The 14,582-nt window shown below is 55.5% G+C and overlaps 1 protein-coding gene across 1 annotated transcript in view; it reads right to left on the reverse strand.

Moving 5' to 3' along the window:
* ARMH3 (armadillo like helical domain containing 3) overlaps positions 1–14,582 on the reverse strand; it is a 116,165-nt gene that overhangs the window by 51,144 nt on the left and 50,439 nt on the right. Inside the window, 4 exon segments of the mRNA XM_075348368.1 lie at positions 12,034–12,135; positions 12,221–12,314; positions 12,923–12,998; positions 13,097–13,143. Of these exon segments, the coding sequence (XP_075204483.1) occupies positions 12,034–12,135; positions 12,221–12,314; positions 12,923–12,998; positions 13,097–13,143 (319 nt within the window).

The raw sequence follows: 14,582 nt of genomic DNA on the forward strand, positions 1-14,582 counted from the left end.
CACCCGAGAGTTTATTACATATATAGAAATCTATACACTTGTGAAAGGGGTTGTAAGGAGGGCGATCCATACACCATAGCAGTCAGCAGCCTGCAGGCTTCGAGCGGTCGTGGAACTAGAATTCCCAACCTGTTGCTGTGAGGGCATGCTGGGAGTTGTAGTTTTACAGTGCCGCTTGGGTTGCCGAGAGTTTATTACATGTATAAAAATCTATACACTTATTAAAGGGGTTCTCCGGAGGGCGATACATACACTTAAGCGGCCAGCAGCACTTAAGCCGTTATGGTACTACAATTCTCAACCTGTAGTCGTGAGGATATGCTGGGAGTTGTAGTTTTACAGCAGCTGGTGTGCTGCATGGACCTGACCTAGAGTGTACAGCCATGTCCTTGTAGTAAAATCAATCAGCATGGGGGGGGGGGGGCCGAAATGGCCCAATACATATCAATATCATTGCAACCAGATTCACGTTCCAGAGTCCGAGGCGTTAACCACACGCTTTTGTACAGCACAGGGTTAAAGCTCGTGCAATCTACGGTCAGACACAGCCGGGGATCCTGGACGGAAGACAGATGTGGTTTATTTCCTCAGCTACAGTGAGCACCATACGGTGACTAGAAGCATCAGCACTGCCGCTACGTCTACCGGACCGCGCAATCACATGATCATTGGGGTCTGATGTCCCAGCGCATCCACAACAGTTGCATTCTGACTGCGTAATAAGATAAAAAAATCCCCACTAATTTTTTTATATATATATATAATTGCCTTTGTCTGTCTGTCTGTCTTGCTCCAAAATTATGTCCTTACGGTGACACAAAGCTGATTGGCCGCTGGGCTCGCCATGGCCCCGCCCCCCCGCACGGATTGGCCGCTCACTCAGGCTGCGCCCCCACACGGATTGGCCGGCCGCTCGCCCAGGCTCCGCCCCCCCCACAGATTGGCCTCTCGCCCCGGCACCCTGCAGGCATTGGCAACTCGGCCACGCCCCGCCCCCCTCACGCAATACACGCTAGCTCTGGCCGCGCCCTCCCCCACGCATTCCCCGAACAGACACGGTCACGGAGCCACGATTCCAAGGTGAGTACTGTACCCCCGGGAGCCCACATCAGCGTACGCCGCCAAACCAGCCGACACATACACTCGCATTGCTGGGGCTGGCCGGCGTATGCTGGTGTGGGCTCCCGTGCGAGCGGGGAACGAGATACGCTGGTAACCATGGTAGCATAGTTACCAGCGCATCAAGGTCCTGCAGCGGCGGAAAATACACACACGCACACACACACACATCAGATCACACTCACTCTCACACACACCTCACACACACTCACAACATCCTGGGAAATCGCTTGCTTCTCGGCGGCGATACTGTGCAGTGAGCTTCCAGGACCTGCCGGAGGATCACATGGCCAGAAGCATGTGGTATCTCCGGATGTTGTGAGTGTGAGCGCGTATGTGCAATATCGTCAATGTGTGTGTGCGTGAGTGTATGCGATCGGGTGTGTGTGTGTGTGTGTGTGTGTGTGTGTGTGTGTGTGTGTGTGTGTGTGTGTGTGAGTGTGAGTGTGAGTGTATGCGATCGGATCTGTGAGTATCGGCAGAGGAGCATGGCGTGCTGGAGGAGGCTGGGAGGAGAGAGGCTGATCCTGGGGAAGGCTGGGATGGGGAGGCTGAGAGAAGAGAGGCTGATGCTGGGGGAGGCTGAGGCTGGGGAAGGCTGGGAGGAGAGAGGCTGATGCTGGGGACCGAAAAGGCTGATGGTGGGAGGAGAGAGGCTCATGCTGGGGGAGGCTGAGGCTGGGGTAGGCTGGGAGGAGAGAGGCTGATGCTGGGAGGAGAGAGGCTGATGCTGGGAGGAGAGAGGCTGATGCTGGGAGGAGAGAGGCTGATGCTGGGAGGAGAGAGGCTGATGCTGGGAGGAGAGAGGCTGATGCTGGGAGGAGAGAGGCTGATGCTGGGAGGAGAGAGGCTGATGCTGGGAGGAGAGAGGCTGATGCTGGGAGGAGAGAGGCTGATGCTGGGAGGAGAGAGGCTGATGCTGGGAGGAGAGAGGCTGATGCTGGGAGGAGAGAGGCTGATGCTGGGGGAGGCTGAGGCTGAGGTAGGCTGGGAGGAGAGAGGCTGATGCTGGGGACAGAAAAGGCTGATGCTGGGAGGAGAGAGGCTGATGCTGGGAGGAGAGAGGCTGATGCTGGGAGGAGAGAGGCTGATGCTGGGAGGAGAGAGGCTGATGCTGGGAGGAGAGAGGCTGATGCTGGGAGGAGAGAGGCTGATGCTGGGGGAGGCTAGGAGGAGAGAGGCTGATGCTGGGGACAGAAAAGGCTGATGCTGGGAGGAGAGAGGCTGATGCTGGGAGGAGAGAGGCTGATGCTGGGAGGAGAGAGGCTGATGCTGGGAGGAGAGAAGCTGATGCTGGGAGGAGAGAGGCTGATGCTGGGAGGAGAGAGGCTGAGGCTGGGGTAGACTGGGAGGAGAGAGGCTGATGCTGGGAGGAGAGAGGCTGATGCTGGGAGGAGAGAGGCTGATGCTGGGGGAGGCTGAGGCTGGGGTAGGCTGGGAGGAGAGAGGCTGATGCTGGGGACAGAAAAGGCTGATGCTGGGAGGAGAGAGGCTGATGCTGGGAGGAGAGAGGCTGATGCTGGGAGGAGAGAGGCTGATGCTGGGAGGAGAGAGGCTGATGCTGGGAGGAGAGAGGCTGATGCTGGGAGGAGAGAGGCTGATGCTGGGAGGAGAGAGGCTGATGCTGGGAGGAGAGAGGCTGATGCTGGGAGGAGAGAGGCTGATGCTGGGAGGAGAGAGGCTGATGCTGGGAGGAGAGAGGCTGATGCTGGGAGGAGAGAGGCTGATGCTGGGAGGAGAGAGGCTGATGCTGGGAGGAGAGAGGCTGATGCTGGGAGGAGAGAGGCTGATGCTGGGAGGAGAGAGGCTGATGCTGGGAGGAGAGAGGCTGATGCTGGGAGGAGAGAGGCTGATGCTGGGAGGAGAGAGGCTGATGCTGGGAGGAGAGAGGCTGATGCTGGGAGGAGAGAAGCTGATGCTGGGAGGAGAGAAGCTGATGCTGGGAGGAGAGAAGCTGATGCTGGGAGGAGAGAAGCTGATGCTGGGAGGAGAGAGGCTGATGCTGGGGGAGGCTGAGGCTGGGGTAGGCTGGGAGGAGAGAGGCTGATGCTGGGAGGAGAGAGGCTGATGCTGGGGTAGGCTGGGAGGAGAGAGGCTGATGCTGGGGACAGAAAAGGCTGATGCTGGGAGGAGAGAGGCTGATGCTGGGAGGAGAGAGGCTGATGCTGGGAGGAGAGAGGCTGATGCTGGGAGGAGAGAGGCTGATGCTGGGAGGAGAGAGGCTGATGCTGGGAGGAGAGAGGCTGATGCTGGGAGGAGAGAGGCTGATGCTGGGAGGAGGGGGGAGGCTGAGGCTGGGGTAGGCTGGGAGGAGAGAGGCTGATGCTGGGAGGAGAGAGGCTGATGCTGGGAGGAGAGAGGCTGATGCTGGGAGGAGAGAGGCTGCTGCTGGGGACAGAGAGGCTGCTGCTGGGGACAGAGAGGCTGCTGCTGGGGACAGAGAGGCTGCTGCTGGGGACAGAGAGGCTGCTGCTGGGGACAGAGAGGCTGCTGCTGGGGACAGAGAGGCTGCTGCTGGGGACAGAGAGGCTGCTGCTGGGGACAGAGAGGCTGCTGCTGGGGACAGAGAGGCTGCTGCTGGGGACAGAGAGGCTGCTGCTGGGGACAGAGAGGCTGCTGCTGGGGACAGAGAGGCTGATGCTGGGGACAGAGAGGCTGATGCTGGGGACAGAGAGGCTGATGCTGGGGACAGAGAGGCTGATGCTGGGGACAGAGAGGCTGATGCTGGGGACAGAGAGGCTGATGCTGGGGACAGAGAGGCTGATGCTGGGGACAGAGAGGCTGATGCTGGGGACAGAGAGGCTGATGCTGGGGACAGAGAGGCTGATGCTGGGGACAGAGAGGCTGATGCTGGGGACAGAGAGGCTGATGCTGGGGACAGAGAGGCTGATGCTGGGGACAGAGAGGCTGATGCTGGGGACAGAGAGGCTGATGCTGGGGACAGAGAGGCTGATGCTGGGAGGAGAGAGGCTGATGCTGGGAGGAGAGAGGCTGATGCTGGGAGGAGAGAGGCTGATGCTGGGAGGAGAGAGGCTGATGCTGGGAGGAGAGAGGCTGATGCTGGGAGGAGAGAGGCTGATGCTGGGAGGAGAGAGGCTGATGCTGGGAGGAGAGAGGCTGATGCTGGGAGGAGAGAGGCTGATGCTGCGGGTAGAGAGGCTGATGCTGCGGGTAGAGAGGCTGATGCTGGGAGGAGAGAGGCTGATGCTGCGGGTAGAGAGGCTGATGCTGGTGCAGCATGGGGGATGGAGCACGATCGGGGGTGCATTTGGGAGTGCGAAGCATGGCGGATGGAGCACGTTTGGGAGTGCGCAGCATGGCGGATGGACCACGTTTGGGAGTGCGCAGCATGGCGGATGGACCACGTTTGGGAGTGCGCAGCATGGCGGATGGACCACGTTTGGGAGTGCGCAGCATGGCGGATGGACCACGTTTGGGAGTGCGCAGCATGGCGGATGGACCACGTTTGGGAGTGCGCAGCATGGCGGATGGACCACGTTTGGGAGTGCGCAGCATGGCGGATGGAGCACGTTTGGGAGTGCACAGCATGGCGGATGGAGCACGTTTGGGAGTGCGGAGTATGGCGGATGGAGCACGTTTGGGAGTGCGCAGCATGGCGGATGGAGCACGTTTGGGAGTGCGCAGCATGGCGGATGGAGCACGTTTGGGAGTGCGCAGCATGGCGGATGGAGCACGTTTGGGAGTGCGCAGCATGGCGGATGGAGCACGATGGGGAGTGCGCTGCATGGGGGATGGAGCACGATGGGGAGTGCGGAGTATGGCGGATGCAGCACGTTTGGGAGTGCGCAGCATGGCGGATGGAGCACGTTTGGGAGTGCGCAGCATGGTGGATGGAGCACGTTTGGGAGTGCGCAGCATGGCGGATGGAGCACGATGGGGGGTGCGCAGCATAGGGGATGGAGCACGATGGGGAGTGCGCAGCATGGCGGATGGAGCACGTTTGGGAGTGCGCAGCATGGGAGATGGAGCACGATGGGGGGTGGGCAGCATAGGGGATGGAGCACGATGGGGAGTGCGCTGCATGGGGGATGGAGCACGATGGGGAGTGCGCTGCATGAGGGATGGAGCACGATGGGGAGTGCACACCTCCCAACACACACACACACACGCGCGCGCACTGCACAACACACCACACACACACACTGGGAACCACAAACAACTGCCCTACACAGACACCCACACACACAGACAACGCTGCACACACACAACACCCAACACACAAACACCGCGGCACACACAAATATACGCACATACCTTATAACACACACATTGCACAAAACATACCTCCCCCCAAAACACACCACACACACACAAACCGCGCAACACACACACAACGCTCCACAAACAACGCAACACACATACAACACCGCTCTCACCCCCCGCCACACCCAGAACATGTACAGCCCCTACACAAACACTTGGTAACTACACACAACAACATCTATATAACAAAAATCATACATTAACTACACAATACGTAAATTCTAGAATACCCGATGCGTAGAATCGGGCCACCTTCTAGTATGTATATATATATATATATATATATATATATATATATATATATATATATATATATATATATATATATATATATATATATATATATATATATATATATATATATATATATATATATATATATATATATATATATACATACATACATACACACACACACACATATATATTGTATATACACGCATATATGTGTGTGTATTTTTTATATATTTTTTTTATTTATATTATATATGCACACACACTTAATTGCATGAATATTTAAAAGAAGGGAATTTTGTTACTTACCGTAAATTCCTTTTCTTCTAGCTCCTATTGGGAGACCCAGACGATTGGGTGTATAGCACTGCCTCCGGAGGCCACACAAAGCATTACACTAAAAAGTGTAAGGCCCCTCCCCTTCTGGCTATACACCCCCAGTGGGATCACTGGCTCACCAGTTTTAGTGCAAAAGCAAGAAGGAGGAAAGCCAAGAACTGGTTTAAACAAATTCACTCCGAAGTAACATCGGAGAACTGAAAACCATTCAACATGAATAACATGTGTACCCGAAAAACCACCAAAAATCCCGAAGGACAACAGGGCGGGTGCTGGGTCTCCCAATAGGAGCTAGAAGAAAAGGAATTTACGGTAAGTAACAAAATTCCCTTCTTCTTCGGCGCTCCATTGGGAGACCCAGACGATTGGGACGTCCAAAAGCTGTCCCTGGGTGGGTAAAGAAATACCTCATGTTAGAGCTGCAAAGACAGCCCTCCCCTACGGGGAGGCAACTGCCGCCTGCAGGACTCTTCTACCTAGGCTGGCGTCCGCCGAAGCATAGGTATGCACCTGATAATGTTTGGTGAAAGTGTGCAGACTCGACCAGGTAGCTGCCTGGCACACCTGTTGAGCCGTAGCCTGGTGTCGTAATGCCCAGGACGCACCCACGGCTCTGGTAGAATGGGCCTTCAGCCCTGATGGAACCGGAAGCCCAGCAGAACGGTAGGCTTCAAGAATTGGTTCTTTGATCCATCGAGCCAGGGTGGCTTTGGAAGCCTGCGACCCTTTGCGCTTACCAGCGACAAGGACAAAGAGTGCATCCGAGCGGCGCAGGGGCGCCGTGCGGGAAATATAGATTCTGAGTGCTCTCACCAGATCCAACAAATGTAAATCCTTTTCATACCGATGAACTGCATGCGGATAAAAGGAAGGCAAGGAGATATCCTGATTAAGATGAAAAGAGGATACCACCTTAGGGAGAAACTCCTGAATGGGGCGCAGCACTACCTTGTCCTGGTGGAACACCAGGAAAGGAGCTTTGGATGACAGCGCTGCTAGTTCAGACACTCTCCGAAGAGACGTGACCGCTACCAGAAAGGCCACTTTCTGTGAGAGTCGAGAAAGTGACACATCCCTCAGAGGCTCGAAGGGCGGCTTCTGGAGAGTAACAAGGACCTTGTTTAGATCCCACGGATCTAACGGCCGCCTGTACGGAGGTACGATATGACAAACCCCCTGCAGGAACGTGCGCACCTGAGAAAGTCGTGCTAGACGCTTCTGAAAAAACACGGATAGTGCCGAGACTTGCCCTTTAAGGGAGCCGAGCGACAAGCCCTTTTCCAACCCAGATTGCAGGAAGGAAAGAAAGACAGGTAACGCGAATGGCCAGGGAGATACTCCTTGTGCAGAGCACCAGGATAAGAAAATCTTCCACGTTCTGTGGTAGATCTTAGCAGAAGTGGACTTCCTAGCCTGTCTCATGGTGGCAATGACCCCTTGGGATAATCCTGAAGACGCTAGGATCCAGGACTCAATGGCCACACAGTCAGGTTCAGGGCCGCAGAATTCCGATGGAAAAACGGCCCTTGGGACAGTAAGTCTGGACGGTCTGGTAGTGCCCACGGTTGGCCGACCGTGAGATGCCACAGATCCGGGTACCACGACCTCCTCGGCCAGTCTGGGGCGACTAGTATGACGCGGCCGCAAGCGGATCTGATCTTGCGTAACACTCTGGGCAAGAGTGCCAGAGGTGGAAACACATAAGGGAGCCGGAACTGCGACCAATCTTGCACTAAGGCGTCTGCCGCCAGAGCTCTTTGATCGCGAGACCGCGCTATGAAGGTCGGGACCTTGTTGTTGTGCCGAGACGCCATTAGGTCGACGTCCGGCACCCCCCAGCGGCGGCAGATTTCCTGAAACACGTCTGGGTGAAGGGACCATTCCCCTGCGTCCATGCCCTGGCGACTGAGGAAGTCTGCTTCCCAGTTTTCTACGCCCGGGATGTGAACTGCTGATATGGTGGAAGCTCTTTCCTCTACCCACATGAGAATTCGCCTGACTTCCTGGAAGGCTTGCCGACTGCGTGTCCCTCCTTGGTGGTTGATGTATGCCACCGCTGTGGAGTTGTCCGACTGAATTCGGATCTGCTTTCCTTCCAGCCACTGCTGGAAGGCTAATAGGGCAAGATACACTGCCCTGATTTCCAGAACATTGATCTGAAGGGTGGACTCCTGCTGAGTCCACGTCCCTTGAGCCCTGTGGTGGAGAAAAACTGCTCCCCACCCTGACAGACTCGCGTCTGTCGTGACCACTGCCCAGAATGGGGGCAGGAATGATCTTCCCTGCGTTAATGAGGTGGGAAGGAGCCACCATAGCAGAGAATCCTTGGCCGTCTGAGAAAGGGAGACTTTCCTGTCTAGGGAAGTTGTCTTCCCGTCCCACTGGCGGAGAATGTCCCATTGAAGTGGACGCAGATGAAACTGCGCGAACGGGACTGCCTCCATTGCTGCCACCATCTTCCCTAGGAAGTGCATGAGGCGCCTTAAGGGGTGCGACTGACCCTGAAGGAGAGACTGCACCCCTGTCCGTAGAGACCGCTGCTTGTCCAGCGGAAGCTTCACTATCGCTGAGAGAGTATGAAACTCCATGCCAAGATACGTTAGTGATTGAGTCGGTGCCAGGTTTGACTTTGAAAAGTTGATGATCCACCCGAAAGTCTGGAGAGTCTCCAGCGCAACATTCAGGCTGTGTTGGCATGCCTCTTGAGAGGGTGCTTTGACAAGTAGATCGTCTAAGTAAGGGATCACCGAATGACCCTGAGAATGCAAGACTGCTACCACTGCCGCCATGACCTTGGTGAAAACCCGTGGGGCTGTCGCCAGACCAAATGGCAGAGCTACGAACTGGAGATGGTCGTCTCCTATCACGAAACGTAGGAAACGTTGGTGCTCTGTAGCAATCGGCACGTGGAGATAAGCATCTTTGATGTCTATCGATGCAAGGAAATCTCCTTGAGACATTGAGGCAATGACAGAGCGGAGGGATTCCATCCGGAACCGCCTGGCGTTCACATGCTTGTTGAGCAGCTTTAGGTCCAGAACAGGACGGAACGAGCCGTCCTTTTTTGGAACCACGAAGAGATTGGAGTAAAAACCTTGCCCTTGTTCCTGCAGAGGAACAGGGATCACCACTCCTTCTGCTTTTAGTGAGCACACCGCCTGCAGAAGGGCATCTGCTCGGTCGGGATGTGGGGAGGTTCTGAAGAACCGAGGCGGAGGACGAGAACTGAATTCTATCCTGTACCCGTGAGACAAAATGTCTGCTACCCACCGGTCTTTGACCTGTGGCAGCCAAATGTCGCAAAAGCGGGAGAGCCTGCCACCGACCGAGGATGCGGAGGGCTGAGGCCGAAAGTCATGAGGCAGCCGCCTTGGAAGCGGTTCCTCCGGTTGCTTTCTTGGGGCGTGACTGAGCCCGCCAGGAATCTGAGCTCCTTTGCTCCTTCTGAGTCCCTTTGGACGAGGAGAAATGGGTCTTGCTGGAGCCTCGAAAGGACCGAAACCTCGACTGCCACTTCCTCTGTTGAGGTTTGCTTGATCTGGGCTGGGGTAAGGAGTCCTTACCCTTGGATTGCTTAATGATTTCAGCCAATTGTTCACCAAACAGTCTGTCTCCAGATAATGGCAAGCTGGTTAAACATTTTTTGGAAGCAGAATCCGCTTTCCATTCCTTTAACCACAAGGCTCTGCGCAAGACAACAGAGTTGGCAGACGCAATTGAGGTACGGCTCGTAGAGTCCAGGACAGCGTTGATAGCGTAAGTCGCAAACGCAGACATTTGCGAGGTTAGGGACGCTACTCGCAGCACTGCTGGACGTATGATAGAGTCCACCTGTGCCAGACCAGCTGAAATAGCTTGGAGTGCCCACACTGCCGCGAATGCTGGAGCAAACGACGCGCCAATAGCTTCATAGACAGACTTTAACCAAAGGTCCATCTGTCTGTCATTGGCATCTTTAAGTGAAGCCCCATCTTCCACTGCAACTATGGATCTAGCTGCAAGCCTGGATATTGGAGGGTCCACCTTTGGACACTGGGTCCAGCGTTTGACCACGTCAGGGGGGAAGGGATAACGTGTATCCTTAAGACGTTTGGAGAAACGCTTATCTGGGTAGGCATGGTGTTTCTGGACTGATTCTCTGAAGTCAGCGTGGTCCAGAAAGGTACTCAGTTTAGGCTTGGGATACCTGAAATGGAACTTCTCCTGCTGTGCAGCTGCCTCCTCTGCAGAAGGGGCTGGGGGAGAAATATCCAACAGCCTATTGATGGCCGCTATAAGGTCATTTACCATGGCGTCAGATTGAGAGCGGTTTCAGGATTAGACTCCTGATCACCCTCCTCTGTCTCATCATGTAGAGACTCTTCTCGCTGAGACCCTGATCCGCGTGATGACGTGGGGGGTCTCTCCCAGCGAGCACGCTTAGGCTGCCTGGGACTGTCATCTGAATCAGAGCCGTCAGGCTGAGATGCCTGGGACCCCCTTGAAGCACTGATTAACTCCAACTGAGGGGGACCGGGGAACATTGCCGCAGCAGTGTTCATGGACTGAGTAACTGGCCTGGACTGCAAGGTCTCTAGGATTTTTGTCATAGTGACAGACATCCTGTCAGCAAAAACAGCAAACTCTGTCCCCGTCACCGGGACAGGGTTCACCGGCGACTCTGCCTGGGCCACTACCACCATAGGCTCCGGCTGACGAAGTGGCACAGGGACCGAACATTGCACACAATGGGGGTCATTGTAACCTGCCGGTAGATTAGCCCCACAAGCAGCACAAGCAGCGTTCACAGCCTGTGTCTTGGCACCCTTGCGTTTTGCAGATGACATGTTGTCGTCTCCTCAGAGCAATAGGGGTATACAGCCAAGAAGCGACTGTACAGTGCAATATATATAGATATATCTGGTACAGGAAAAAGTACACCAAATAACACTGTGGCACTAGTGGGGCCAGCACGAATGTGCTGCTTACCGCCCGCTTAACGCGGGTGTGTGGTCGCCAGAAATCCCTTGTCTGGGTCTCCCAGAGCCTGCGTCCGTTCCCCAGCCAGACTGCATGCAGGAATGGCTGCCGGCGTCTCTGTGGAGGGGGGGGGCGGGCCCTGGGTGTGTTCAGACAAAAAGCGGGAAACCTGCGTCCCACTGTGCCCAGTGAGAGGGCTGGAGCATGTAAATAAGGCTCCAGCCCTCGGCGCTGACGATTGCACAACGCCTGTCCCCTTCCCTGATTGACAGGGAGGGGGCGGGAACGAAGCGGAGCTAGGCCGCAAAAGCCGGGGACTAGATTTATAAGCGCCGCCGTCGTAAAAGCACGGTCGGCGCTAAGTCCCCGGCGCACTACAAGTCCCAGCCGCGCCGCCGCTCCCGGAGCGGCCGGCGCGGTAGTTCCCAACACATAAAGTCACTCAGCCAAGCTGCAGTGACTCAAACCCCAGCGCGCAGCGCTACTGTCCCCGGCGCACTAGCACACCCAGCAAGTCTGGAGTGTGCGCGGCTAGTCCATAGGGGGACACAGAGTACCTGAATGTTGCAGGGCCTTGTCCCTGAACGGTACCCCGGCTCCTTATCCAGCAGGTTCAATGGGTCTGTGGACGGAGCCCGGCCTCAGGGATTGGAGGCCGGTAAGATCCCACTTCCTCAGAGCCCCTCAGGGGGATGGGGAAGGAAAACAGCATGTGGGCTCCCGCCTCCGTACCCGCAATGGGTACCTCAACCTTACAAACCGCAAGTGGGGTGAGAAGGGAGCATGCTGGGGGCCCTAGTATGGGCCCTCTTTTCTTCCATCCGACATAGTCAGCAGCTGCTGCTGACTAAACAGTGGAGCTATGCGTGGATGTCTGACCTCCTTCGCACAAAGCAGAAAACTGGTGAGCCAGTGATCCCACTGGGGGTGTATAGCCAGAAGGGGAGGGGCCTTACACTTTTTAGTGTAATGCTTTGTGTGGCCTCCGGAGGCAGTGCTATACACCCAATCGTCTGGGTCTCCCAATGGAGCGCCGAAGAAAAATAAATAAATAAAAAATAAAAAAAAAAACAATTTCCCGGGATAGGCGCCATTTACCTTTCGTGTCCTGCATGACGATGGAGCTGTACTTCAGGAAGGTGATGAGCAGGTTACTGCTCTGGACGTCCGCATCCAGCGGCAGCTCAACGGGACTGATGACTGCGGGGACAGTAAAGAAAGAGAGAGGATTTTATCTACAAGCCGTATACATACTATATATACTAAGCCGGGCAGGATACGCTACCATCTGAGGAGGGAGGAGTTGTGCCCAGTGGGGTTGTGGGCGTCGTTGGGAGAGGGGTGGTGGGAACCGAGACTAAGCCCATCTCAGGATGGCTCTAAATAAAAAGAGAAAAAAAGGATCACATTTTAAATGCAGAGAAAGACACGCCCCCACTTCCTGTACAGAGACAAAGACCCGCCCACACTTCCTGTACAGAGACTAAGACCCAACCACATTCCCTGTAGAGAAACAAAGACCCGCCCCCATTTCCTGTACAACGACAAAGACCCGCCCCCCCTTCCTGGACAGAGACAAAGACCCGCCCCCACTTCCTGTACAGAGAAAGACCCGCCCCCACTTCCTGCACAGAGAAAGACCCGCCCCCACTTCCTGTACAGAGAAAGACCCGCCCCCACTTCCTGTACAGAGACAAAGACACGCCCTCCCTTCCTGTACAGAGACAAAGACTGACCCTCCCTTCCTGTACAGAGGCAAAGACCCGACCCCACTTCCTGTACAGAGACAAAGACCCGCCCCGACTTCCTGAACAAAGACAAAGACCCGCCCCCACTTCCTGTAGGGAGACACAGACCTGCAAAATTGTAGTGAAAAAGATTTGTTGAACACGACCTTTAGATATGGTTTTAGAGTAGTGTCCCCTTGAATATTCTGGGTTTGCCCATTACATGCACCCAATCTTGTGAGGGTGTAATATTCACTGACCTGCGCCAGGACAGTAATGAAATTCCTATTGAGGTGCACGGCTTCATAAAGTGCAAGTAAAATGGCTTCATTAGTTCTGTTAGAGACAAAAAAAAAAATCTCGGTTACTGGATTACAGGGTACACGAGCAGCGCTATGGCTATGATGGGCGATATAACCGGGACTAACACTTACTGCACAGAGATTTTCTCATCTGCATCCGCAATGAACATACTGCCCACCTGTGGAGACAAGGAGAATTACAACTGCTCAAATGTGTGATTGTATGATGACTAACCTGGCAATCTGACACCGCTGTAGTAGAAGACGAATGTCTGCATCATACGCGCTAAGCACAACTATACACTTAGTAATTTTGTCTTTTTTTTTTCTAAAATTCATGTATTTTTTGGCTAAAAAAAAACAAAAAAAAAAACACAACAAAAACACTTGTGCAATTGGGGTTTCATTAAAAATGTTGCACAGTTTCCTTCTATAGCCTCGGTGTTGCAGTGTCTTTTGGTGAATGCAGAAGGAGTTAAAAGAGAATCAGTCAGTGAGCTCACTCTAATAAGACAGTTTATAACGCTAGTCTACACTTCTTCTCTGCCGATTTATCACCCCAAAGTTCAGCTCAACCTTCCTGTGGTCATAAATCAGCTAAAAAGGAGCTCAATAGAAGGAAAAGAAGACTTATAAACGCCAGTCAGAACGAGCTCACTGATGGATTCTTAGAGAACTCATTCTGCAGCCAGCAACAGACCCTGCAGCAGAGACAACATTTTTAATGCAACCCAAATGCAAAGTGATTTTTAGCCCAAAACACATGAATTTAGGTCTTTAAAAAAAAAAAAGTTCCATATCTTTTGATATGAAGGACTAGGGCAGCGGTACGGAGGAGCGCAGGTGGACCGGGCAGCGGTACGGAGGAGCGCAGGTGGACCGGGCAGCAGTACGGAGGAGCGCGGTAGACCGGGCAGCGCGTACGGAGGAGCGCAGGTGGATCGGGGCAGCAGCGGTACGGAGGAGCGCAGGGGGATCGGGGCAGCGGTACGGAGGAGCGCAGGTGGATCGGGCAGCGGACGGAGGAGCGCAGGTGGACGGGCCGTACGGAGGAGCGCAGGGGGACGGCGGCCAGCGGTCGGAGGAGCGCAGGTGGACCGGGCCAGCGGTACGGAGGAGCGCAGGTGGACCGGGCAGCGGTACGGAGGAGCGCAGGTGGACCGGGCAGCGGTACGGAGGAGCGCAGGTGGACCGGGCCAGCGGTACGGAGGAGCGCAGGTGGACCGGGCAGCGGTACGGAGGAGCGCAGGTGGACCGGGGCAGCGGTACGGAGGAGCGCAGGTGGGACCGGGGGCAGCGGTACGGAGGAGCGCAGGTGGACCGGGGCAGCGGTACGGAGGAGCGCAGGTGGACCGGGGCAGCGGTACGGAGGAGCGCAGGTGGACCGGGGCAGCGGTACGGAGGAGCGCAGGTGGACCGGGGCAGCGGTACGGAGGAGCGCAGGTGGACCGGGGCAGCGGTACGGAGGAGCGCAGGTGGACCGGGGGCAGCGGTACGGAGGAGCGCAGGTGGACCGGGGCAGCGGTACGGAGGAGCGCAGGTGGACCGGGGCAGCGGTACGGAGGAGCGCAGGTGGACCGGGGCAGCGGTACGGAGGAGCGCAGGTGGACCGGGCGCA

This window comes from Anomaloglossus baeobatrachus, chromosome 5, assembly GCF_048569485.1.
Source record: "Anomaloglossus baeobatrachus isolate aAnoBae1 chromosome 5, aAnoBae1.hap1, whole genome shotgun sequence".
Classification (NCBI taxonomy): domain Eukaryota; kingdom Metazoa; phylum Chordata; class Amphibia; order Anura; family Aromobatidae; genus Anomaloglossus; species Anomaloglossus baeobatrachus.